This window comes from Hemiscyllium ocellatum, chromosome 33, assembly GCF_020745735.1.
Source record: "Hemiscyllium ocellatum isolate sHemOce1 chromosome 33, sHemOce1.pat.X.cur, whole genome shotgun sequence".
Lineage (NCBI taxonomy): Eukaryota > Metazoa > Chordata > Chondrichthyes > Orectolobiformes > Hemiscylliidae > Hemiscyllium > Hemiscyllium ocellatum.
In genome coordinates, this window is record NC_083433.1 from 6635861 (window position 1) to 6660802 (window position 24942).

At 42.1% G+C, this 24942-nt stretch overlaps 4 protein-coding genes across 5 annotated transcripts; all 4 read left to right on the forward strand.

Annotated features, from left to right (window-relative positions):
* Positions 1 to 219: 219 nt before the first annotated feature.
* Positions 220 to 4171, forward strand: LOC132831189 (ferritin, middle subunit-like). The gene is made up of 4 exons (XM_060849201.1): positions 220 to 321; positions 3117 to 3263; positions 3737 to 3862; positions 4016 to 4171. Exons 1-4 carry the CDS (start codon positions 220 to 222, stop codon positions 4169 to 4171), a joined length of 531 nt encoding a protein of 176 aa, XP_060705184.1.
* A 4532-nt stretch (positions 4172 to 8703) lies between these two features.
* On the forward strand, positions 8704 to 11320 carry LOC132831190 (ferritin heavy chain A-like). Its single transcript, XM_060849202.1, has 4 exons — positions 8704 to 8805; positions 10541 to 10687; positions 10828 to 10953; positions 11165 to 11320. Exons 1-4 carry the CDS (start codon positions 8704 to 8706, stop codon positions 11318 to 11320), a joined length of 531 nt encoding a protein of 176 aa, XP_060705185.1.
* A 1730-nt stretch (positions 11321 to 13050) lies between these two features.
* Positions 13051 to 16262, forward strand: LOC132831191 (ferritin, middle subunit-like). The gene is made up of 4 exons (XM_060849204.1): positions 13051 to 13065; positions 15515 to 15661; positions 15800 to 15925; positions 16083 to 16262. Exons 1-4 carry the CDS (start codon positions 13051 to 13053, stop codon positions 16260 to 16262), a joined length of 468 nt encoding a protein of 155 aa, XP_060705187.1.
* Positions 16263 to 16707: 445 nt separating this feature from the next.
* Positions 16708 to 24482, forward strand: LOC132831468 (ferritin heavy chain, oocyte isoform-like). 2 transcript variants are annotated; one of them, XM_060849631.1, is made up of 4 exons: positions 16708 to 16809; positions 17585 to 17731; positions 17916 to 18041; positions 24336 to 24482. In XM_060849631.1, the coding sequence occupies exons 1-4, from the start codon at positions 16708 to 16710 to the stop codon at positions 24480 to 24482; spliced, it is 522 nt and encodes a 173-aa protein (XP_060705614.1). The 2 variants fall into 2 exon arrangements, with proteins under 2 accessions (XP_060705614.1, XP_060705613.1); XM_060849630.1 differs by lacking the exon at positions 24336 to 24482 and adding an exon at positions 19368 to 19514.
* Positions 24483 to 24942: the final 460 nt, after the last annotated feature.

Below are 24942 nucleotides of genomic sequence, written 5' to 3' on the forward strand. Positions count from 1 at the left end.
TACTTGTTTTTCATTGGCTCAGGCTGTTACATACTCCCTATCTTAAATTAGTGCCTGGATTGATGGGAAATTCCTGATTGGCGATCAGGGATTATCAATCATTGGTGATCTCTCTCCCTGGTTGGGTGTGGGATGTCCCAGGAGGATAAATACAAGGACTTGTGGTAGAGTGATTCAGTTTTAGAGTTGTCTAGCTGATAGTGAGCAGGAATAGTGAAGATGGCCTCCCAAGTGTGTCAGAACTACCACAAGGACTGTGAGGATGCTGTTAACAAGCAGATCAACCTGGAGCTCTATTCCTCCTATGTTTACCTCTCCATGGTGAGGCTTGCATGTTTGGATTTTACTTTAAAATGAAGATTACTCCTTAATCTGAGTAGGTTGGTTGAGGGTGCACTTCTGTGGCCTTTGGTAGTGACCAGGTGCAAATTCGTCCCCTGTGATGTGATGGTTGTATTCTTGAGCAACCCAGTTCTAGAAAAACTTGCTTTTTAGAACCAGCGCTTAGTGTTCATGATATAACCGTTAAGCAAATGCCATTTTTCTGAAATCTTTAGAAAGTGTCCTCAATTGAGTTGTTAGTGAACTTGATGGAATGTATTTTGTAGCAGAATAACCTGCACACTGAAAATAAGTCAGACCCCTCCTCTGTAATTGCTATGTTCTCAAGTGTTTAAGTTTCTAACTAAGTTGGGGTTTTTAACACTCTAGTTATCTTTAAATGTGTAAACCTGTTCACCCATTCCCTGTAAGGAAAGAGGGAGCAAACTATTGTGAATGTTAGAATCAGTACTGGAAATCAGTGGGTCAGGCAGTATCTGTGGAGGAAGAATAAACTCTCATTTTGAAACTCAATGACTCTTCAGAATTGATGTCTTTAGTCTGTGTGCAAGCTTAACCCCTTGACCTTCCTGTAGTTGGCCACTTTAACACTGGTGTCCTGCATTGCTCCAGTGAATCACTCCCCAAATTGGAGGGACAAGATCTCATCTCCAGACTAGGCTCTGAACAGTTGCCTTGAGTTCAATGCCTTCAATGTGAATGATCCCATTTTGCTTTTGTTTTTCTTCAGCTTAATGCATTACCTGTCATTATGTTCCTTCCCCACATTCCCTACTCCACTAGTAAATCTACTGAAATTTCCAGAGAATGCCTTTATATGATGTGATAACTCCAAGTTACTTGGGAGACTTTTCATCTGCCAATAAGTTCTAAGGAAAAGATAGTTAGCTGTAAATTGAATGCTGAAGGAGTTTTAGTACAAAAGTCATTGTTTTCTCCTTCTGCCACTTACTCACCTGCTGAGGTGTTATAGGAAGGAGATTTTTGGTGCACTCAGTCTTCATTAGACTAATCAATTATCTTTTAAAGCCAGGATATTGGATTGTATAGTGAGCTACCAATTTTGAATTCTGTTCTGTTTTTCTACTGTTTGCTTACACTAAAGATGCTTTACCCTTTAATTTCCCAACTCTGGCTTGTTATCATTGGACACCACAGACTCAAACCTGACCCTTGCTTTCATTTGTAAGCTCCTAGCCCATTATGAAAGCTTTCATAATGTAATGGATCATCAGATTCTGACAACACTGGAGGTTTCCCCAGGTCGAGACTTTCTTCCCATGTAAGAATGTGTACACCTTACCTGGCAGAAGGGCTTTGTCCCATATTCTCCCCTCTAGGATCTGTGCAGGGCTATCAATCTTCCACTTGTCTGTTCTATTCTTTCAGAAATAGAATAGAACCATATCCCTGTTTCCTGACCGTTCCTGTACTGAGGAAACAGGAAATTGCAAATGTCGTTAAAATTGAATCTCATGGAGCACAAACTCATGGGCTGATGAGCCTTTCTGTACTGCAACAGTACAGAGTAGCATTTCCTCGCTCAATCTCTTGCTTCCCCCTACCCACCCTTGCACAAGATCTTTTTTAATCCAAATAATGACCTGATGCCCTCCTGAATGTGTCCCTACCCCTTGCAGGTAGGACATTTCATACCAACCTAAGGTTTTCTGTATTTAACCCTTATTTCCTTTAAATATTACTTTAAACTTCTGTCCACTTGAGTGGAGCAGCTTCTCCTACACTAATCTATCCAGCCTGTACTGAATTGTTTTGAAAATCTACCTAATCTCCATGAAGAACTGTCCCAATACTTCCCTGTATAACTGCAACACCATGTTTAAATAGGATTTCTCTAGGTCAAGGAATTGGCTTCAGGATATTGCTAAACACTTTCCAGTGAATTATTAAATATTATTCCTGCTTGGTGTTTGTAGAAATTCCCAGGAACTGGCCTCTAAGCACATTTCCAATAACTGAAGTAGTATAAGTCAAACTTAGCCAACTGGAAAGGGATCCAATTTTAATGTTGTAACTGATGGTGGTTCTGATCGGTTTTCACTTCTAATTGAATAATGTTTAGTCCTGTCTTGCTTTTGCTATGAGCTAACAAGTTAATGTTGAGCATAAGATTGTTCTTAGCTGTTTTTACAAGATTCTATCTAAACCATGATCTCACAGCTCAAACAGACTTAAGCCAAATTGTTTATGCCAACAGTTTCCCAAACTGAACTAGCCCCATTTGCCTGCATTTTGCACATTTCCCTGTAAGCCTTTCCTATTCATCTAACTACTTAAATGTAGCTGTATTTGCAGTCATCACTTCATCTGGCAGCTCATTCTATATACACACCACCATCTCGGGTCCCTAGTAAATCATTCCCCTCCGCTTGAACTTCTGCCCTCTGTTTTAAACTCCACTGGCATGAGAAAAGGCATCCTCTATTCCCATTATCTACATGGAGTTGATAGGCCTCTAAGGTCACCCAGCACCATCACCCCACCTTCCCTTTGTTTTCTCCAATTGGAGAAAGGTCCCAACCTCCCCATAGAACAAGCCTCCCTGTTGAAGTGATCTCCAAATCATCACAAACAGTTGAACTCCAAGTATGGCTACCATTTCACCACCTAGCTGAATCCTGTATGTTTGGCATTTAGAATTGCCAACATGAATCAGTTACTTGGCAAAAACACATTCTTAATTGGGAACAAAGTATTGTCAAATTCTCAATAGATGATGACTGACCTCATTTTTCTTTTTCATCCATCTGCAGTTCTCTTTCTTTGACCGGGACGATGTTGCCCTGCGTCACTTTGCTGAGTTCTTCAAGGAGCAGTCCCATGAGGAACGGGAACACGCTGAGAAACTGATGGAATTCCAGAATAAACGTGGAGGCCGAGTCCTCCTGCAGGATGTCAAGGTTGGGTTTGATGGAATGTGTGGTTTGAGTCAAGTCTTTTCTAAGCACTGAAGAGTTAACTGTATTTACTCCATTCAAGAGTGCACTTAACTGGATTAAAATTTGAAAGGATGTCCCTCCCTGATTGGAGGGACTAAAAATAGATTGGTTTTTTTTCTGAAACCTTCCCTCTGACTGACTGAGCTGAGGAAGACATGAGGGCCAGGATCCTCCCAAACAGCACCAGATTTAATATTGTGGAGATTACTACTCTTCAGAAAATAAGCCATGAACCATTTATTCAATGTTCTACAATTGAATTAAGCTCCACTTGATTGCTCTGCTATCAACAACTACAGCCAGGTCAATGGGCTGATTGGCCTGTTCTTGCTTCTAAAATCTGTATGGTTCCTGATGACCATGGCTTTGTTGCCTTGTGGCTGCTTCTTTACATGTTTTTCAATCCATTGAAACATCTGCCTCTTTCCCTCCAGAAGCCAGAGCAGGATGAGTGGGGCAATGGTCTGGAGGCAATGCAGAGAGCTCTGCAGATGGAGAAGGATGTGAACCAGAGTCTGCTGGATCTGCACAAACTCTCCTCTGACCACACGGACCCTCATGTGAGTTGACAATGTGGGCTTCACTCTAATTATAAAGCAATTCCTTTGCACTAAACAATTGTCTTGACATCCACTATAGTTCAAGAAGGGCTTGAAACTCAAACTAATGAGAAAATTGGTCTTTTTCATCTAAAATTTCCTTTTGCTTTCCAGCTGTGTGACTTCCTGGAGAGGCACTACTTGGATGAGCAAGTGAAGATGATCAAGAAGCTGGGAGATCACATCACCAACCTGAAGAGACTGGGAGCCCCTGAGAATGGCCTGGGAGAGTACCTGTTTGACAGGCTCACCCTGAGGGAGAGTGACTGAACTGACTGCAGGGAATGAGCTGTATGTGATGTATAAAATGGGAGACCTGTAGAAGCAACTCACTGTCCTGTACTAAGTGTGAATAAACTAGTCCAATATGGAGCAGGTTTGTCTTATTTTCTGGATTAGCACTAGCTAGAAGCTGTGCAGCAGCTTGTGATCATTCTGTTCTAAGACATTGCCACACTGGGATCTGGGTTTCACTGTTCATCCTGACCATTGCTGGTCCCTAGTTGCCCTTGGGAAGGTGGTGAGCTGCTGGATTCTACATCTACCTTGGGTGGACCCAATGGCCTGAAGGAAGGAACGTTTTTCACCAAAAAGTGAAGGGTCAGGAATGGCTTGTGGACCAATTGTTCTCATCAAAAGGACCACCTGAGTTGGGGGGGGGGTGCAGGGAGGAGTGTGGGGATTGTAACACCTGAGGGGTATTGGGAAATCTGGAAAATTCAAGTAACTGAGTCCCCAAATCCAGGAATTGGAGAATGAATTTTGGATTGGAAATTTTTGCTTTTCATTTGAATGTATTTCCAAACCAGCTTGTGCAGATATTATTAACCTCCTTAGAGCAGGTGGAACTTGAACCCAGCCCAGAGATAGGGATGCTATGACTGCTCCAAAGCCTATTCAAGTAGGCCAGCTATGGTGTGCATTTTAGGTGAGCAAATGTTAAATCTGAATGAGATTTAAATTGGACAAATTCAATCCAAATCCAATAGTTGTATTACCTAATGGTAGTGCCCTGGAGAACCAAGTCAGACCTAGAGGGTGCAAGTTGCTATTTCTTGAAAGTCAGTGAAGATGTTTGCCTCCTTTCATTCTTCAGTGCATTGAGGAGTTGGGATGTGCAGTTGTATATGACTGCAGTATTCCAAAAGTGGCAAAATTTAATATTGGTCTCCTGCTGTAGGAAAGATACTGTTCTTGAACTCTTGTAAATCTTCTGAACTTTAAAATGTTGTCAGGGTTTTGAATTGTAGGGAGAGGCTGAAGTTGTGTCCCAGAGCAGAGGCTGTGGGGTGACCTCTTATGGAAGCTTTTAAAATCATGAAAGGTGTGGATAAGATGAATAGTCACGTCATTTATTCCCAAGGTAGCAGAGCATCAGTTTAAGGTGAGGGTGGGAGGAGAGGTGAAGACTTAAAAGGGACCTAAGAGCAGCTTTCTTAGAGGGTGGAATGAGCTGCCAGAGGAAGTGGAGGTTGGGTTAATCAAACCCATCCAGCTGCCTTTTGAATGTATGAGTAGGAATGGTTTCAAGGGATATGGCCAAATACTGGCAAATAGGACTAGTTAATTTAGGATATCTACTCCACATGGATGAGTTAGACCAGAGGATCTGTTTCTGCTATATAATACCCCTCCTCCGCTTTAGAGGGAATTTGGGGCAGCAGGAGACTTATTCAAACAAGCTTGTGATGGAGTCAAACACAGACTTCAGAATAGTCATTTTTCTCAACAAAGGAGGGGACAGCAAACAGCAACTGTTACCATATGATCACACTTTTAGTATAGATGCCATCAGCAGCAAAACCTGCTATTAGAAAGGGCTGGGACATCTACCTAACAAAACCAGAAGAAAGCCAACAAAAATACAGGAAAGCAAAATACACTACCATTTAAACACCATTGACATTCTGTCAGAGCTTCAGTTGGAATAAGAAAGAGTCAATCTTACATTCTGGATCAGCAGTTAACTGACAGAATGGTATGCAGTAAAACTTGTTCTGGCTTTGGGTACTGTAGGGTTGGGAAGGATAATCTTTGGCATTTGATATATATATATTATCACTGACCAGGGGCAGTGATTGGCCAGTTTGGAGTTGAGGTTGAAGGAGAGATACAAAGCTGATTTAGTTGCAAGAGTTTTGGAATTTGCCATTATCCATCAACTTTTTTTTTTCAAACACTTCCAGGTAAACATTAAGAATGTTCCATTAATGCACAGCTAGGTGAAGGTAGCAAGTTCAAAGCTATTCCGACAAGCCAGGAACAACTCCACTAAAGCTGTGTCCATCCTTCAAAAGATATGTGCAAGTTGTGTTCTCCATGAGCAGATTGAGCTCAAATCTGTCAGAAGTCTAGAAGCCCAAGTTGTAACCCAACTGTGTGAAGGGCAAAGCAAGAACCCATGCCAATGAAGTCTGGAACAGTTTGTCAGTCAGGACAGCCAATAGAAGGATCACATCATTTAGAACCTGTCATGATAGATGTCTGGTAGATACTATTCTTGGAAGAACTAGAGTAAAAAATGAGGTCTGCAGATGCTGGAGATCACAGCTGCAAATGTGTTGCTGGTCAAAGCACAGCAGGCCAAGCAGCATCTCAGGAATAGAGAATTCGATGTTTCGAGCATAAGCCCTTGGCTTATTCCTGATGAAGGGCTTATGCTCGAAACGTCGAATTCTCTATTCCTGAGATGCTGCCTGGCCTGCTGTGCTTTGACCAGCAACACATTTGCAGCTTGGAAGAACTAGACTTTAGCAAAACACAAACCTTCATCAACTCACGACAGTAGCAAGGAATTATGGCCTTGTTTTGAACAGTACAAACTGTCAAATTAATTTCAGCCAAATCAATTTAATTGGTTGAATCTACTGAGCTGGGAATAGACCTCATCCTGCCAAAAGATGCCAACGTCACAAGGTAGAAATGACTTACAAAGGTTTCTTTAACTTTTTTTTCCCATATGTTCTGATATTTGCCACCAATCAGAGTTATCCACAGAGACACGTGGCAGAAAGATTATTTTAACCTCGTCTTCAATGTTGTATCATGATATTATAGCAGTGTACTGTTATAAATATTTAGTGTTGTAAATAAACGTCAGATATCTGACTCAACAAGAATAGGGGACTCTCTATGGTTTATGTGAGATGGACAGCCACAGAGTAAACCAGGAACAGCATCTATTCCCACAGAGCCAGTCACCACAATCATTCATCAAAGTCTCTGGTGTTCATTCAGCGACCACGTGATGTCCGTTAGTTTGGATAAGGTCCATTGCGATATTCCCTGTATCTCAGATCCATTTTGACAAGGACGTGTGTCAATCTCCGACACATTTTCTGTTTTTGCGGGTTAGCCGTGCCCATTGGTGTCCCAGGAGGGTGTACCTAGCTGGTGATTGGTGGATCCTGCTGCCAATCACAGGCTCCCCCCCACCCCCATCTGACCCAACTAATCCAGAGTTTAATCCAGGGGAACACATCTCATCACCTAATCCAGGACTGAACCACACAAAGTCATACAGCACGGAAACAGATGCTTCAGTCCAACTCATCCATGCCAACAAGGTATCTCAAATGGAATGAGTCCCATTTGCCTGCATTTGGCCCATAACCCTAATCATGGACCATATCATATATTAATGAGGTAATCTGGACCCTATTTTTTGTTAATTTTAAGTGTAAGTGTAAGGCATTGAATTTTAGATGCAATTAAAATGACCGCATTTAAGTAAAACACACTTGATTTTTACATGACAATTAAAATATAGACAAAATAAGCAAAGGCAAGTTCAGTAAAATAGGTTGCCTCATACACAATTTTAGCAGCAGAAAGAGAACCGTAGCTTTTAACTCTAACAGAAAGAGGAAAAACGGGTTTCCACCTTCACCTTCAAGACCACAGCAACCGCTGAAAACTAAATCTAAAAATTCTGATTCTGTGAGTGCTTGACCTGACTCGTTCAGGCTGCTTCTATTGTTCCAACATCAAAAAAAAGCTGCTTATTTTAATGGTTCTGGTAGACTGCTTGACACCTCTGTCTCAGCCTTTCTTCACTTAAAAAAATGATCAAAATACACCTTTTAAAGCCACAGTATTGTAAACGTTTCATATTCATGCACCTCTCCAAATGTCTTTTAAATGCTGTAATTATACCCACCTCTACCACTTCCTCTGGCAGCTCATTCCATGCATGCAGCATCTCTGTGTGAAAAAAATGCCCCTTAGGTCCCTTTTAAATCTTCTATCATGAAACTAGTTGGGAACACTTGGGATATTAGAGAAACAGCAAAGGCAAAAAGAACCAGATTGTATCAGGTGCTGAAAAAGTGCTTCACTAAAGTTATCATTTTTAAATCAATCAATTCTTGTCCCACTATAGATATTATTGAGCAGCCAGTTCTAGAAACTTTAAAACTCGAACACATTTTCTAATCTTATAGACATAGATATTCCCACTACACCACATATCCAACTCCAAACAGTTACTTAGTTTACAGTGTGTTGAGGATTTATCACTCCAAAAGCAATTGCATCAGCAAGACTAACTTCCCAAACCTCTCTGTATTCCAATCTCTGATTGGCGCTGGTTCTCTTCACCGGCCCCATAGCCCCATCTCCCTTGTCATTGGTGCCTGGATTGAAAGTTGATTCCCAATTGGCTATCAGTGAATGTCAATCATAATTGGTGATGTCATTCTCTGGTTGGGTGAAGGGTGACCCAGAAGGATAAATGCAAGAGCTTGTGGGTGAGAGGCTCAGTTCTAGAGTTGTCTGGGTGATAGTGAGCAGGAATAGTGAAGATGGTCTCCCAAGTGTGTCAGAACTACCACAAAGACTGTGAGGATGCTGTTAACAAGCAGATCAACCTGGAGCTCTATTCCTCCTATATTTACCTCTCTATGGTGAGTTTAGTGTTCCTGAGAATTGATTTTGAAAAAGTTAGCACTTTGTGAGTTTAATGATGTGGCCTGAAATTAGATTGGTTTTCTATCCTGGGAATAGGTGGCTTTCCAATGGAGTGTTAGTTCCAGTGCTGCTTAACTGTTGAGTGAGTGATATGTTGTAACAGCTGACTGGAGGTTTCAAATGTTCATGTTCCATATCCTTCGGAGGATTTGTTGTTGTCATCAATGAACTAGTTGACTAGGAGATCTCAAACCAGCTGGGCAGGAGGTCTTGTGATGTAGTGATTGTGCTTGTTCCTCAGGAGTAGAAGGTCTTGGTTGAAATATCACACTCTGCCAGGATGTGTGGTTGCTTAAAATAGCAAGGGCTGTTAAGGTGTGTTAATATCTATACATGATCCTGCTGGCTCAAGGGTATAAAGCTTATCTGCTCTGGAGATGTGTTAACATTTCTGAATGGCTGGCTGGATTTAAGTACCTCTGAACCAACTAAAGTATCTTCAGCTGATGAAGCCCAATCTGGTTGTCTGAATTTTTTGCTTCTGACAATGTTGGTGTTGTGTAATGACTTGGAGACTAACTTAGTTCATTATCAGCTTTTCTGCCTTGGAATTTGTAAAATAGCAAGACCCTCAGTTGACTCTCGTGGTTTGTAACCAGACTATTTGAATAGCAATTCCCAGATAGTCTAGTCTCAAGACTTGGTTTACCTAACAGTATAGGTAACTTTAGCAGAGTAATAACTAGTATTTTAAATTAATCTATCACAAACCCAGAAACCTTTTTTGATTATAGACCTAATTACCAGTTTACAATAAAAAACAAATTACAAAACTGACCAGATTACTTGTTTTTATGTCCTATAGGCATAAATAGTTTCTTGTTTATCTTCCACTCACTTGAAAGCAGTAATACTTGTAACTTTGGTTGCTCTATACTGAGTGTCCCAAACACTCCTCATGGGAGGTTAGATGGAGTTTTCAAATCTTTGCTGCAACCTTTCTTTTTCTAGGAAACTTTCTATCAAACCAATTCTGACTCTGGCCCCTCCTTGACAGACTCCTCTCCATGAGATCCTAGTTGCCAAGGTGAGCATTTGACCATGGGTCTTCCCAGACTTGCTGGAACCAATTTCTAGGTACTAGTGTCATTGTTTACAACAGGTAAAAGTGAACTAATGTGATCACCAAGTACATGTCTGCAGAACTTTGAGCAGAACCACCCATCCCTAAACTTTCAAGTCTGACTTCCTGAATAAACTTGTCTGATCTGTTTACCTTCTCAAATTGTTGCCTGACAGAGACTAAAAAGTAACCTCCTGGTTCATAACCCTTTTCTTAAAATTCCAGGAAGAAAAGTCAGGGTTCTAACGAGTCACTTGTAACTTCTCCCTGCAGGTGAAGGATTGATCTGTTGCTGTTCACTACAATATCAATATTTAGGGCTGCACTGCAGAGAACCTGGAACTAAAATGGTGGAACCTACCTTCTGAAAATAATGCTCAAATAGATAGGAGCATGTGGCTTAAGGATGTGCTAAGACTCTGATTTCTAACTTTATTTCTGATGTGGAATTTTAAGTTGACTGACTTGCTGGCTGAACCTAACAATTGGTGCTGTTCCCTGTTCAAGCAACAAGTATATTTGTGATTCTGGAAAAGGCTCTACTGCATTGAATCTTTTAACTATCTTGAGATTTGAAATAATGAATCCTGTTTTGTCCCTTACCCCAGTCGTCTTACTTTGACCGGGATGATGTTGCCCTGCGTCACTTTGCTGAGTTCTTCAAGGAGCAGTCCCATGAGGAACGGGAACACGCTGAGAAACTGATGGAATTCCAGAATAAACGTGGAGGCAGGATCCTCCTGCAGGATGTCAAGGTTGGGTTTAGTTATACCTCTAACCAGCTTCACTGGATCTTGTGGCAACAAATGTTTTGAAACCATTGATTCCATTGGTTCAATGCTGTAACTATTGACATTCTAGTTCATAGAAGCATCTGTCTCTTCCCTCCCTCCAGAAGCCAGAGCAGGATGAGTGGGGCAATGGTCTGGAGGCAATGCAGAAAGCTCTGCAGATGGAGAAGGATGTGAACCAGAGTCTGCTGGATCTGCACAAACTCTCCTCTGGCCACATGGACCCTCATGTGAGTTCTTCTGATTTCAATAACATTTTGGAAAACTGGCTCAAAAAATCTAATGAAGCTGTCGAACAAGAGGGTGGGGTCAAGAATATGGGTTCACATATTAGGAACCACATGAAGTTGCAATGAATGTAGAAACTTGACATGATGTCACCAACTAACTTCAAATGGAGTGCACAAGTTCCTCAATACCCTGTTTTATTTTCTCTTCCAGCTGTGTGACTTCCTGGAGAGGCACTACTTGGATGAGCAAGTGAAGATGATCAAGAAGCTGGGAGATCACATCACCAACCTGAAGAGACTGGGAGCCCCTGAGAATGGCCTGGGAGAGTACCTGTTTGACAGGCTCAGCCTGGGGGAGAGTGACTGAACTGATGGCAGGGAGAAAAGTTTGGTTTTCTGTATGTGATCTGGAGTGAAGCACTTGCTGTGGAAGCAGTTAATTGTTCTGGGTTTGATCATGAAATTTTCCAACTGTAAATAAACTCCTGTTGGATTGAGTTAGTCTGTGCTGTGAAATGCCTGTCATTAGCAATCTCGATCACTAGTTATATCTGGTCCCATACTTCCCCTGGCAGCGAATTGTCTTATGCCTATATCACATGATATGTACACTGACCTAGGCTTATGAAGTAAATTTTTCTTCAGTATAATGCAAGACAGGCATTCTGACAACTGAACACTTAGCTACCAAGAGCTTTTCCTTCAAGGGAAAGACTAAATGTAGTCCTGGGTGGACATACCAGTGGCATTGTTCTCTAATAGCTTTCCTACATGTCCAGCTCTCACCAATCAAACATCAGCTGGTGTGGTTCTTCAAATTCAAAACTAGCTTCTCCACTCCCTGCATCACTAAATGAGAGCAAGCCTTCTCAGGAATCTTCTGCTGCCATCACAATATTAGAACATAGAACCATACAGGCCATTTGGCCCTCAATGTCATGCTAGCCTTTCATTCTACTAACTGTGTCTATCCAAGACTCAATTAAATGTCCCTATTATCTCAGACTCTACTATCACTGCTAGCAGTGCATTCCATACACCTACCACCCTGTAAAGAACACACATCTTTTTCCCCCCCCCCACCCCCAAACCTCCTTCCAAACACCTTTTAATGTTATCCATCCTGCAATAGCCATTTCCACCCTGGGGGGAGAAATATCAGTGCCTCTAAATCTTGTACGTCTCTATAAAGTCATTTGTCATCCTTTTTCACTCGTGAGGGAAGCTAGGGCTTCCCTCACTGCCTCCAGTCCAGGCAGGATCTTGGTAAATCTCCACTACACCCTCTCCAAAGCTTTTACAGCTTTCTGATAATGAGGTGACCAGAACTGAACACAATATTCCAAGTATGGCCTAACCAGTGTTCGATAGAGTTGCAGCATAACCTCACGGTTCTTAAATTCAATCCTCTGTTCATGAAAGCCAATCTACCACATGCTGCCTTAACCCTATTGATTTGGGTTGAAAATTTGAGGGATCTTTGGACGTGAACCTGATGATCCCTCTGTCCCTCCACGTTGCCAAGAATCCTGCATTTAACCCTGTATTCTGCATTCAATCTTGACCTTCCAAAGTGAATCACTTCACACTTAGTAGATTGAATAAAACTCTGATGACAATAGATTAAACTAAATTCCCTACAGTGTGGAAACAGGTCCTTTGGCCCAACTTGTCCACACCAACCTTCCAAAGAGTAACCTAGACCTATTCCCCCAGTTTACTCCTGACTAATGCACATAACTTCATGGGTAATTTAGCATAACCAATTCACCTACCTGCACATCTTTGAACTATGGGAGGAAGCCACCACAGACACTGAGGGAATATGCAAACTCCACACAGGAATCGAACCCAGGTGTCTGGTGCTGTGCGGCAGCAGTGCTAACCACTGAGCCATTGGGCCACCCCATCTTATCAAAAGGACGGAAGAAGCTTATGTTTGAGGAGGCAAAGATCAGACAGGGTTTCAGTGGGCTACAAGGATGCCAGGAAAGAGCTGAAGGAAGACTTGGAAGAGCTAGGAGGGGCAATAAGAAAGCTTTAGTGGGTAAGATTAAGAAAAAGCCCTAAGGCATTCTACACTTGAGGAACAAGAGGATGGCCAGTGTGAGGGTAAGGCTGATCAGATAGCAGAGGGAACTTGCACTTAGAGTCAGTGGAAGTAGGGGATGTACTTAATGAATACTTTGTTTCAGTATTTAAAGCTGAGTGGGAATTTGATGTTGCAGAGGACAGCGTGAAACGGACTGATATGTGAAAGCGGATGTGCTGAAAAGTTTGGAAAACATAAGGATAGATAAGCCCCCTGCACAAAACAGGATATACCCAAGGTGCTAGAGGAAGTGAGGAAAGAGAGTAATGCACCCTTGGTGATGAGCTTTGGGTCCCCACTGTCCAGTGGAGTTGTACCAGATCATTGGAGGGTGGCAAATGTTATTCCCTTGTTCAAGAAAGGGAATAGGGATAATCCTGAGAATTACAGACCAGTCAGTCTTACGTCTCTGGTGGGCAAATTATTGGAGAGGATTCTGAGAGACAGGATTTATGATTACTTGGAGAACCATAGTTTGATTAGAGATAGTATTAAACTCTGTCTGGCTTTTCTTTTTGAATGCAAAGATAAAGGCTTATCCACACACAATCATTAAACTGTGCCTAAAGGGTTGAGGATACTGACTTGTCATATCAGGATCCAACCTAAAAGGTTGGACATTTCTGGTGCCATTTTATAGCCTTACACATGATTTAATTCAATAACTACAGGAAAGTGCCAGTCTGAGAGCTTGAAGAATCCACATAATGTGTCACAGTCCCTGTAACAGCTGATAGACCTAGGTCCTCTCTCCATTCCACAATTACTGCATCAGGATGTCTAACCTTGCACACAGTCAGTGAGGACCAGTATTGGAAGTTCCACGGGTTCAGCTCTAAACTCTGATTATAGCTTTCACTATTTGAAACAAGTCAGAGCAGGTTCTCAATTTCTCAACAACATTCCAAAATGAACGAAGTTAAGAAAGTGGCCGGGTTGGCATCTCTGGGGAACTGTGCCCCACTAATTCCTGTAGATAGGGGCATTGAATTCACTCAATGTGCAAAAGGAAATAACATGGATGTAACTCCTCTGACCACACAGACCCTCATGTCAGTTCCTGCTGTATTTAAATCTGGGTTTTGACTTAAAAGAAAAGGTAACACATCTGGCCCTTTAGCCTCAAGATCTCTTTCTAAATTGTGGGAAGTGTTGATTGGGGTGGGCCAAGTTACTGGTGTTCCCAAGGTCTGAGCACTTTCTGGAGGGTTCTTAGTAATGTCAATGACATCACCTAACTGTCCACTCCACATACTGATGGGAATTCAAGTGCCTGAGGAAACTGCATTTGATGTTGGACATAATCAGTTCCCCTCTTTCCCTTCCAGCTGTGTGACTTCCTGGAGAGGCACTACTTGGATGAGCAAGTGAAGATGATCAAGAAGCTGGGAGATCACATCACCAACCTGAAGAGACTGGGAGCCCCTGAGAATGGCCTGGGAGAGTACCTGTTTGACAGGCTCACCCTGGGGGAGAGTGACTGAACTGACTGCAGGGAGTGAGCTTAATTCAGCTCCTTTTTGTTTTATTACTGGTAGTCTTGAGGTTTTTAAATCTGTTGCATGATGAAACATTCCCCAATCCAGATGTCCCTTTTTTTTATATGTAAGTTTCCCAATTAACCAGATTGTCCTCTGATCTGAACAAGTGAGTATTTAAAAAAAAATGTTGGGGGAAAGAAACCGAGATGCTGGAAATGAGAAGCTGTTAAAGTTCCACTGGTCTGGCAGTATCCATGCAGAGAAACCATTTCACATTCTGGGCTCAGTGATCCTTCCTGAGGAGTGAGTTTATTAGCTAGTGAATGTGAGGAAAGGTGACTAAATGTGTTGTATTTTCACACTTGAAGTGTGAAATTTCTTAACAGCCCAGTCAGTTGTGTGCAGAGTATGGTGGGACAGTGTGGCTGTTCAGGTGGGTGAGGTTGGTAATGAAGTAGCTGACTGAGATTTCTGCCTCCTGTTAGTCAACACGTTCATGTCCTCTATTTTAGTTGGGCAATGACCTGACTAGCTTCCGGCACTGAACAAGTGTTTCTAACCTGCGGTGCAGGGGTGTCTAATGGCTGTCTCAACTGGGACCTTCACTACTCCATGTCACACTAGCACACTGCCTCCCTAAGATACAGGCCAGGGATTGCAGTTAGTTTTTTATCTTAATTTCTGGGAGAGCAAAAACAGCCTGCTGGAAAATCTCAGCAGGTCTGGCAGCATCTGTTAGGAGAGAAAAGAGTTGACGTTTTGAGTTTAACTGACCCTTTGTCAAATTTTCCAGCATGTTCTCTTTTTTGTTTGCAGATTCCAGCATCTGCAGTAATTTGCTTTTAAAAACAGCCTGCTATTTGAGCCATAATCCACAACTTTCTGCTATCATCCCTCTGTCAATTTCCATTTCAACGAAGTGAAATCAAGATGGTGAGTGGATTAGGTCCTGATTGAGATTTACTTCCCACTTTATCGCCACTTGCAGTCCTCTTACTTTGACCGGGACGATGTTGCCCTGCGTCACTTTGATGAGTTCTTCAAGGAGCAGTCCCATGAGGAACGGGAACACGCTGAGAAACGGATGGAATTCCAGAATAAACGTGGAGGCCGTGTCCTCCTGCAGGATGTCAAGGTTGGGTTTTTATTTAGTATTTTAATCCTCCTAGACTGGAACTGAGATGTGTATTAAGCTTGTGGAAAGAGTTACCTATTCATCCTTGTGTACTATTTAATACATTGAGTGAAATACCACCATGTTTTTCCCCTCCAGAAGCCAGAGCAGGATGAGTGGGGCAATGGTCTGGGGGCAATGCAGAGAGCTCTGCAGATGGAGAAGGATGTGAACCAGAGTCTGCTGGATCTGCACAAACTCTCCTCTGGCCATACTGACCCTCATGTGAGTTCCTCAAGGAATAAATTTTCAGCTGAAGGTGATCATGGTGATGTCTGAGGTTAAATGAAACTGTCAGTATATCAGCACTGATACCATTGAAGAAAAAGATCACATGCTATTTTGAGTGAACTACTGTTTCCCTCATACTTTTTCTTCCCAGCTATGTGACTTCCTGGAGAGGGAATACTTGGATGAGCAAGTGAAGATGATAGTTATAGCAAGGCCTCCTGTTTTTATACTCCATTCCCTGTGTGATACTTGCCAACAGTCCATCTGCCTTGCCTATTACTTGGATACAGCCTATAATCAGTCTGTACTGTCTACCTGGGTGGCCATGTGATGTCCAGCAGTTTGAACAATGCTTCTTGTGACCATTGGACATGCCCTGCATCTTAAATCCTCATTGACTAGAACAGTGTCAACACTCAAAAATATTTCTGTTCATGTGGCCAGTTTAGGTCAGATGATTTAATTTTTAAATCACTTCATCCTTATCCAGCCATAAGTTGAGGGTTAGGTCAGAATCTATTAGTCTAATAACAATGGCCTCCTCAAGATTAATTCTAAGGCTCTGGGTTATTGACATTCCCTAAGCTCCTTCTCTGTTACTCATTTGGTGCCTGGATGCATGGGTAATTCTTGATTGACAACGGGCGATAGCCAATCAGCAGTGATGCCTCTCCCTGGTTGGATGCAGGGTGTCCCAGGAGGATAAATACAAAAGCTTGTGGGAGCGAGGCTCAGTTCTAGAGTTGTCTAGGTGAAAGTGAGCAGGAATAGTGAAGATGGCCTCCCAAGTGTGTCAGAACTACCACAAGGACTGTGAGGCTGCTGTTAACAAGCAGATCAACCTGGAGCTCTATTCCTCCTATGTTTACCTCTCCATGGTGAGACTTTTATATCTTTTTTTTCTCACTCCAATTTGGAGAAATTGGAGTTTCCCCGGTTTAATGGAATAGTTTAAGCTGTACCCTATTACTGGGAGGGCAACCATTTTGAGTAGTGATGGGCTTCTTGTTGAAGTTAACATTTAAGTCAATGCTCCTTGTAACAGTTGTTTTCTGTGGGGGTTTAATTCTGGACTAGCTCAGCTACTTCTTATGTAACTAGTCAACAATGCAACCAGGTTAACTGGCTAGTGATTTAATTAATAGTCCCTAATAGGGTGACTATAGCTGGTGCAATAGTGAATATGTGCTCATTAATATTCTTCACCTTTAGCTGTAGTTTTGAGATTTCTGATGAGCCTTGCTCCAGGAAGGTATGACATTGATTAGCAATGTGAGGGACTAATGTAATTCGCGCGTTCTAGTTATGACACTAGAATGTGAGTAATCAGTAACAACTGCCACTACTGAAGGAAACACTGGTCAGTTTCTGACAGTAAACTGTCTCCTCGATGTCTGTTCTCTTGGAGTGAGTTCCACTGTGAACAGCAATGAAGCTGCAAGAAATTCCTCATCCTGAGGACAAGGGGTGGCATACTCTGACAATAATTTCAGTTTAAAATTACATCTTAAAGTAAACACTCTCGCTTGTCTCAGTGCGACCTGCCCATCAAACGTTAAAATAAGCGTCTCAAACTTTTTTTAACTTCTGAAACAGAATTGCATATTATGATTTTAAGTGTAATGTGAATTGTTTGATGCTCTCCTCCCACAGTCCTCTTACTTTGACCGGGATGATGTTGCCCTGCGTCACTTTGCTGAGTTCTTCAAGGAGCAGTCCCATGAGGAACGGGAACACGCTGAGAAACTGATGGAATTCCAGAATAAACGTGGAGGCCGAGTCCTCCTGCAGGATATCAAGGTTGGATTAATTTAGTGTCTCATCTAGTTCATTAAAATCAACTTCCATCCATATGGATTTGAAGTAATTTAACCCTGTTGGTTTATGGCAAGTTTATACTTGTTAGCCCCTCTTTCTCGTGACCAATTTTACTGGATTGGACACCACTTGTAAGAAAGTAACCAATCTTTTTTTTTCCCTCCAGAAGCCAAAGCAGGATGAGTGGGGCAATGGTCTGGAGGCAATGCAGAGAGCTCTGCAGATGGAGAAGGATGTGAACCAGAGTCTGCTGGATCTGCACAAACTCTCCTCTGACCACATGGACCCTCATGTGAGTTCCTCCTGCTGGCTTTATCCATGTGATTGAAGTTGTATGAAAGTTACTCAGTTTGAATCTTAATAACAAGAATTGTATCTCCAACTGAGCATTTCAACCTTTAGGTCAATATCTTTTACCTGAGAATAGTGCTTCACCTTCTCGATACTTCTCTAAGAAAGAAGTAGGCCACTCAACCCATCAAGTCTGGTCTGATTTTGCCAATCATGGCCGATCTGAAACCTCAACTTTATTTTCCAGCCTCTGTCCCCCTAAATCTTGATTCCCTTTGTGTTTTTTTAAATACTAATGTCCCAGCCACAACAACCCTCTGAAGCCAAGAATTCCATAGATTCACTCCCAATGGTTTCCTGTCTAACCTCTGACCTGAGATCATGCCTTCAGGTCCTGTACGCTCGCTCGCTTACTTACTCACTTTCAAGAAGAAATCCCAATACCACATATACCCTGTGATATTCCCAAAAGAATCCTGGGTTTTAGTGAGATCTCCTTTCTTTCTTCTATGCCGAGTACAGGCTTGACCTCTTCCCTTCAAACTATTCACCTATCCCCAGGGTCACATGCCAGTGACGATGCCCTGAATCTTCCCCTTATCTGCATCCTGGCTAAATAATAGCTGACTATCTTCTCTCTGTTAATGTACGACCTCAACACCATGGGCTCTCTATCTTGTCTGAATGTACAATCTCTCTAGACTTTAGATCCCATTGAAAGCAAGTTTTCAGGGCTTGACCCTTGCTGATTAGGAAATGCCAACTTGCTGAGCTGTGAGGTGAATGTTTGTGTTGCTTTTAGCTCGGTTCTTTCTGCTGATCCTGAACAAAATCAACTCGAAGCCCCATTTTTCCAGCTGTGCCAACACTTTAATTCGAGAATCTAACTGCTCCTCTTGCACATTCTGAAACCAAGGCCGGCATCAATGGTGGCAAACCTGTGGCTTTAGGACACTTTAATTTGGCCTCCATCAGGTCTTGCCCTCTCTTCCCAAGGGCAATTGATTGATGCTACGATGTAGATGAGGTCAATGGGGGAATGCTGAGGTGACAGTGGACACTACTGCAAACTTGTAACAAATGCAGACCTGCAAGTGGCTTTCAATATACAATAGGCAGCTTCAGAACAGTTTGTTTTCTTGTACTTTGTAAATCTTAATTGGGAAATTAGTGACTTGTCGTTTAGTAAATTCCAGTGCTGTGAGGCTTCAAATATCAATCCCTGTCATTGCTTCCCAGAATCACAGTTGATGGAAGTCTCTCTTTTAAATTCTACCCCATGTAAATTCTCCTTTACATTAACAAGCTCCTCACTTTCATATTCCAGCTGTGTGACTTCCTGGAGAGGCACTACTTGAATGAGCAAGTGAAGCTGATCAAGAAGTTGGGAGATCACATCACCAACCTGAGACAACTGGAATGCCCTGAGAATGGCCTGGGAGAGTACCTGTTTGACAGGCTCACCCTGAGCTGACTAGGGTTATTGAACAAACTGTTCCATATAATGACCCAATTCTGGTGAATACCTTGATTTATACTGTCATTCTACATGGAAATAAAATGTGTGGAACTGGCTTTAATCTCTTTTTTTTTGTCTGATTTGAGTATTAGCCAACCAGGGAAACATAACTGGAAAATATCTACAGTATAAATTCTACTCACTTCAACACCTGCCCAGGCTAGTTGTTGAAATGGTTTCTGTGTGCATTGATACAGTTCCATGGGAAACATTGCATCATTTGTTCCTGCAAAGGGATTTCTCAGTAAAGTGTTGGTTATATTAATAAAAACTTCGTGTTATGTTAGTTCTCTAGTTCTTTACCTTTTGTATTCTGTGGCATGTTATCCACTTTTCCAGAAGAATTTAGACACTTAGCTACATTTTTTGTTTTCGTTTTCTGACCTTACAACCAAATACTGACATGTGCTCTTGTCTTTTAGCTGACAATGACAAGCCATCAATTGTTCAGATCTCCTTCCATCCACCATTACACCTTCCAGGGCAACATCTGTGAAATAGCAGTGAAAACACTTACGGCATCAGACTAAAGGTCTTGCTTTCAGACACAGTTTGCAGAGGGAACGCAAACTAGGTCCTAGCTGTAATCTGAGGATTTCTTGGGAATAAGCCTCAGCCTGCGAACAACCAAGGAAGTGAAGTTAGGCTCAAAGCATTTCACGCTCTTGTTCTGTTTCCTACTTCCATCTGGCTCCCAAGCAGGTGACCTTTCCAATTTAGTTGTAAAGCCGTGCTCTCAGCCAGGGACCACACCATGGGAATGTGGGATGGATTACGCTCCGAAGGCAAGGTCCTAGTTACTAACTTGTTCAGCTCCAATATTGTAAAGGTCTGAAAGCAAAGCATTGGCTTTGCTCAACTAGAAACCCCACATCAGCATAATCCACAAGTTTTATTTGGAGAGGGGGGGGAAGAGCTTTTAAATCTGGTTGAGAAATCGTTTTGAGTTTGGGGAGTAATGGGGCAGTGAGCAATGAACTCTGAGACCAGGCTACAACTTCTAGCTGTACTGTTCTACAGCATCAGGTTTTTCATTCCATAACTAAATGGGATCGATGAAGGAGTAGAGTCCCTATCCCCTTTTGAGAGTGATGCTGTGGGGTGAGTGACAGTAAGTACTGTAGATGGGAGTAGAAAATTACATAATAGTCACATGGACAAATGCAGATCATTTGAGGAGATCGAGCATGGATATCATAAAGGAACACCACATTTAACTACTATACAGGAGTTTTTTGAAGAGCTAACCAAGAGGGTTGCTGTCAGTGTGGTCAATGTGGACCTCCAAAAGACCTTTGATACCATGCCACATGACACTCTTGTGAACAATGTTAAAGCTCCTGGAATAAAAGGCAGCACAGTGACGTGGATATGGAGTTGGCTGAGTGACTGGAAACACAACGTAATGGCTAATGGATGTTCTTTGGACCTGGGGGGGATGGTTTGTAATGGAGCTCCACAGCTTCCAGGGTGGGAGCCATGTTTTTTCCAGTCCAAATGAATGACTTAGACCTTGACATAAAGGGCACAATTTCAGAATTTGTGTGTGATAAGACACTTAGTGTGAGCAGCACAGTGTGGACTTTCAAAAGGACATAGACAAGTTGGTGGAATGAGCAAGGGAATAGCAGATGAAGTTCAATACAGAAAAAAATGGCAGGAAGCACATGAAGAGCCAACATCAATTAAAAGGTGCAGCTCTAAAGTGGGCACAGGAGTGGGCGAACTCGGATGGTGCATATGTGCATTGTCATTAATGGTGCAAAGACCAGTTGAGAGTGCGGTAAATGAAGCACACGGTGCTTGAGCTTTATTAATAGGGGCATAGAGCACCAGAGCAAGGGGGTTATGCTGAACTTGCTTAAGTTTGACCTCAAAAGGAGTATTGTGTCTAGTTCTGGACATCATACTTGAGGAAAGATATAAATGCATTGGAGAGAGAGTGGAAGGGGTTTACTGGAATGCTTCCAGGTTTGAGGAATTTCAGTTGTGAGGATAGACAGGAGAAGCTGGCGTTGTTCTCCCTGGAGAACAAAGGTCTAAGAGCTTTTCAATTTCACAGGGGATCCAAACAGAACAAATAGAGGACAATGTTCCTGTTTGGGAAAGGATCAGGAACAAGACAGTGTGGGTTTAAAGTAATTGGCAAAAGAAGCTGAAGTGATGTGAGAAAAATATTCTTCCAACACATCGATTGGTGAGGGTCTGAAATGTATGGCCTGAGAGTGTGGTGGAGGCAGGTTCAATCAAAGCATTCAAAAGGGAATTAGACTAAGATCTGAAAGGGATGAACACAGAGGTTACAGGGACAATGCAGAAGAATGACAATTGGTGAGATGCTCAGCGAGCTGGTACTGATACAATGGGCTGAATGGCCACCCTCAGTACTGTCATAACTCCGTGACAGTGGGCAGATATGAAAGCCTAATGAAAAAGACCAGAGCATATTAGGTTTTGTCACAGATAAGTCATATTCCAACGGTGTAGAATTCTCATTAGACCACATTTGGAACACAGTGTTTAGTTCTGATAGGGTTTCTGAGGGAGGTTAGCAGAGCTTCACCAGCATTATCTCAGCTCCAAGCTGGGGGTTACATTATGAGTGCAGTTTACATCGACTAGTCTTGTCCTTGCAAGAGCTTGGAAGACTCAAGGATGAATATTATCCAGGCGTTTTGGATAGATCTAATTGTACTGTTAGAGAAAAAATATTTCCTGTGATAAAATAATCCTGGAAAAGGGAGAATAATTTCAAATCAGAGCTATGTTAATCATGATGATGATTTCTTCACACAAATTGCATTATCTCCCACAACATTTTGAAAGTCAATAGAACATTTCAAAACTGTTTTGTTGAGTTTTATTAGTTAAGAATATAATGCAATATAGAACCAAGGCAAAGATATGAAATGAAGAGACAGACTCGTGCTGATATAATGGAATGGGGGGTGGTGGGGGGGGAACAGACCTGAGAGGCTGCATGGTCTCTTTATCACAGAATCATCATCTGAACCTGTCTGTATCCCAAATCTCTGATTGGCTCTTAGTCTCAGTCTCTGCTCTCCTTAGTTCATTGATGCCTGGTTTCATGGAGATTCCTGATTGGCTGTCAGGGATTGTCAATCATCATTGTGATGCCACTCCCTGGTTGAGTGCAGGATGTCCCAGGAGGATAAATACAAGAGCTTGTGGGCAAGAGGCTTAGTTCTAGAGTTGTTGAGGTGATAGTGAGGAGGAATAGGAAAGATGGCCTCTCACGTGTGTCAGGACTACCACAAGGTTTGTGAGGATGCTGTTAACAAGCAGATCAACCTAGCACTCTATTCTTCCTATGTTTATCTCCCAATGGTGAGCCTTGTGGTTTCTGTATTTATTTCAGAGTGTAGGATTTTTTTCTGCATCATCTAATGTTTGTGGATGTTCTGGTGTAGCCTTTCCCTGACATAGAGAAATAATTTTTTTTAAAAATGGTTTGATCTTACAAAAGATCTCTCTAACTAGTGCTCTTGATGTGACCTGAGATTTTTTTTTTTGCAATGTAATTGGATTAACTCATTGTATAAAATTATCTATTAATCTATCCAGGAATCTAGGGCTACCTCTAGAACAAGGATGATGAGAACCTGGCTTGCCTCTCTACAGGTGTAAGAGCAATACCATTACTTAACTGCTGCCAATGTTTCACTTGTTAAACTTGCAACAAGAAAGTTGAGTTCAGAGCTGAGAATCCTTTCCTTTTGTGTTGAAAGGATTCCTTGCTGAGTCTTTCAATTACCATGTGGCCACTTGGGATAATGAGGTTCCCCTAATTGTTTTTGTTAATTCTAATGATCCAACTCCTGAAGACCAACTTTTTTGTCCTACTTCACAAGGAAAGGACTGGAATCCACTCAAGTGAGGGTTTTGTAAGGACTTGACAGTTTGTCTTCATGAACTGCAGGCTGTGTAGTTGAAGGAACTTGTAGATGACCAACTCAAATGGCAGCAATGATTTTGGTTTTGTTTTCCACTTCATCTCTACTTGCAGTCCTCTTACTTTAACCGGGATGATGTTGCCCTGTGTTACTTTGCTCAGTTCTTCAAGGAGCAGTCCCATGAAGAATGGGAACATGCTGGGAAACTGATGGAATTCCAGAATAAATGTGGAGATAGTCCTCCTGTAGGATATCAAGGTTGAGTTTAATGTGGGAATGAGTGATCTGTCCTGATCCAAAGACTATTTTTCATTTTAATTCTTAAGCATTAACCACGGCATTAAAATGTAGTGGACCTAATATTGGCTTTTTTATCCCTCCTGATTCCTAATTGTATAGATACCTTGTTGCTGCTTCACCCTGTTTTCTTGCATTTTTCTTGCTTTTCATTGAGCAAAGCATCTGCCCTTTCCCCTCCAGAAGCCAGAGCAGGATGAGGGGGGCAATGGTCAGGAGGCAATACAGAGAGCTCTGCAGATGGAGAAGGATGTGAACCAGAGTCTGCTGGATCTGCACAAACACTCCTCTGGCCACATGGACCCTCATGTGAGTTCCATGGAGTTTCTTCTGAAATTGATATTGCAATCTATATTTTCCTCCTGGGGAAATTTTCAGAAGTTCATTTTTGACTTAATGTTTGAAAGCAGTCTGCAAATGGAGGGCAAATAGATTTGTGGCCTGAGTGTCCAAGTTGTTTCATGGACTTGATGTGCAGTTGGAGGCCAATTCTGGTCTTGTCCAAGTACTAACAGCCTAACTACTTATTAGGGCTAATGTCTCCCTGGTTTCTTTTTTTCCCCAGCTGTGTGACTTCCTGGAGAGGCACTACTTGGATGAGCAAGTGAAGATGATCAAGAAGCTGGGAGATCACATCACCAACCTGAAGAGACTGGGAGCCCCTGAGAATGGCCTGGGAGAGTACCTGTTTGACAGGCTCAGCCTGAGCTGAGTGGGATTCGACAACTCCATTTGTTGGACGTGGTGACTTCATTCTAGTGGATGACTTTGGTTGTGCTCTGCACAAAATTAAAATAGTGTTCACCATGGAACGGAGTGCTTTGTGATTTTTTTTTTTCACTTCATTTGGTTCTTGGAGGCTTTGACTGTTAAATATTTTTGCTCCTTCTTCTTGATCAATGCCTGTCCTTGTTCAGTTTTTGAATCTCTTGAATATTTATATGCATTTTTGAAACGTGATTCTTGTATTAGAAGTTCCACAACAGCTTAGCTTTGTAGCTCGCAAGTAATGCTTGTTCACCAGTCTTGTGCTGACTTGAAATTTTGTAGGAACAGCCTCTCATCAATTTCTTGACAGAAACCAGTCCACCTGTCTAAATGTTATACACCTATCTGATGCACTGTTCCTAGCAGTGGTTAGATTTAAGCTGGAAATCCAAATAGTCAGAAGT

Coding starts and splice junctions, on each gene's coding strand:
- LOC132831191 (XM_060849204.1), top strand. Junction 15,662..15,799: donor TCCTCCTGCAGGATGTCAAG/GTTGGGTTTTTA, acceptor TTTCCCCTCCAG/AAGCCAGAGCAGGATGAGTG. Junction 15,926..16,082: donor CTGGCCATACTGACCCTCAT/GTGAGTTCCTCA, acceptor TTTTCTTCCCAG/CTATGTGACTTCCTGGAGAG.
- LOC132831190 (XM_060849202.1), top strand. CDS start 8,704: ATGGTCTCCCAAGTGTGTCAGAACTACCACAAAGACTGTGAGGATGCT. Junction 10,688..10,827: donor TCCTCCTGCAGGATGTCAAG/GTTGGGTTTAGT, acceptor CCCTCCCTCCAG/AAGCCAGAGCAGGATGAGTG. Junction 10,954..11,164: donor CTGGCCACATGGACCCTCAT/GTGAGTTCTTCT, acceptor TTTCTCTTCCAG/CTGTGTGACTTCCTGGAGAG.
- LOC132831468 (XM_060849631.1), top strand. CDS start 16,708: ATGGCCTCCCAAGTGTGTCAGAACTACCACAAGGACTGTGAGGCTGCT. Junction 17,732..17,915: donor TCCTCCTGCAGGATATCAAG/GTTGGATTAATT, acceptor TTTTCCCTCCAG/AAGCCAAAGCAGGATGAGTG. Junction 18,042..24,335: donor CTGACCACATGGACCCTCAT/GTGAGTTCCTCC, acceptor TTTTTTCCCCAG/CTGTGTGACTTCCTGGAGAG.
- LOC132831189 (XM_060849201.1), top strand. CDS start 220: ATGGCCTCCCAAGTGTGTCAGAACTACCACAAGGACTGTGAGGATGCT. Junction 3,264..3,736: donor TCCTCCTGCAGGATGTCAAG/GTTGGGTTTGAT, acceptor CTTTCCCTCCAG/AAGCCAGAGCAGGATGAGTG. Junction 3,863..4,015: donor CTGACCACACGGACCCTCAT/GTGAGTTGACAA, acceptor TTTGCTTTCCAG/CTGTGTGACTTCCTGGAGAG.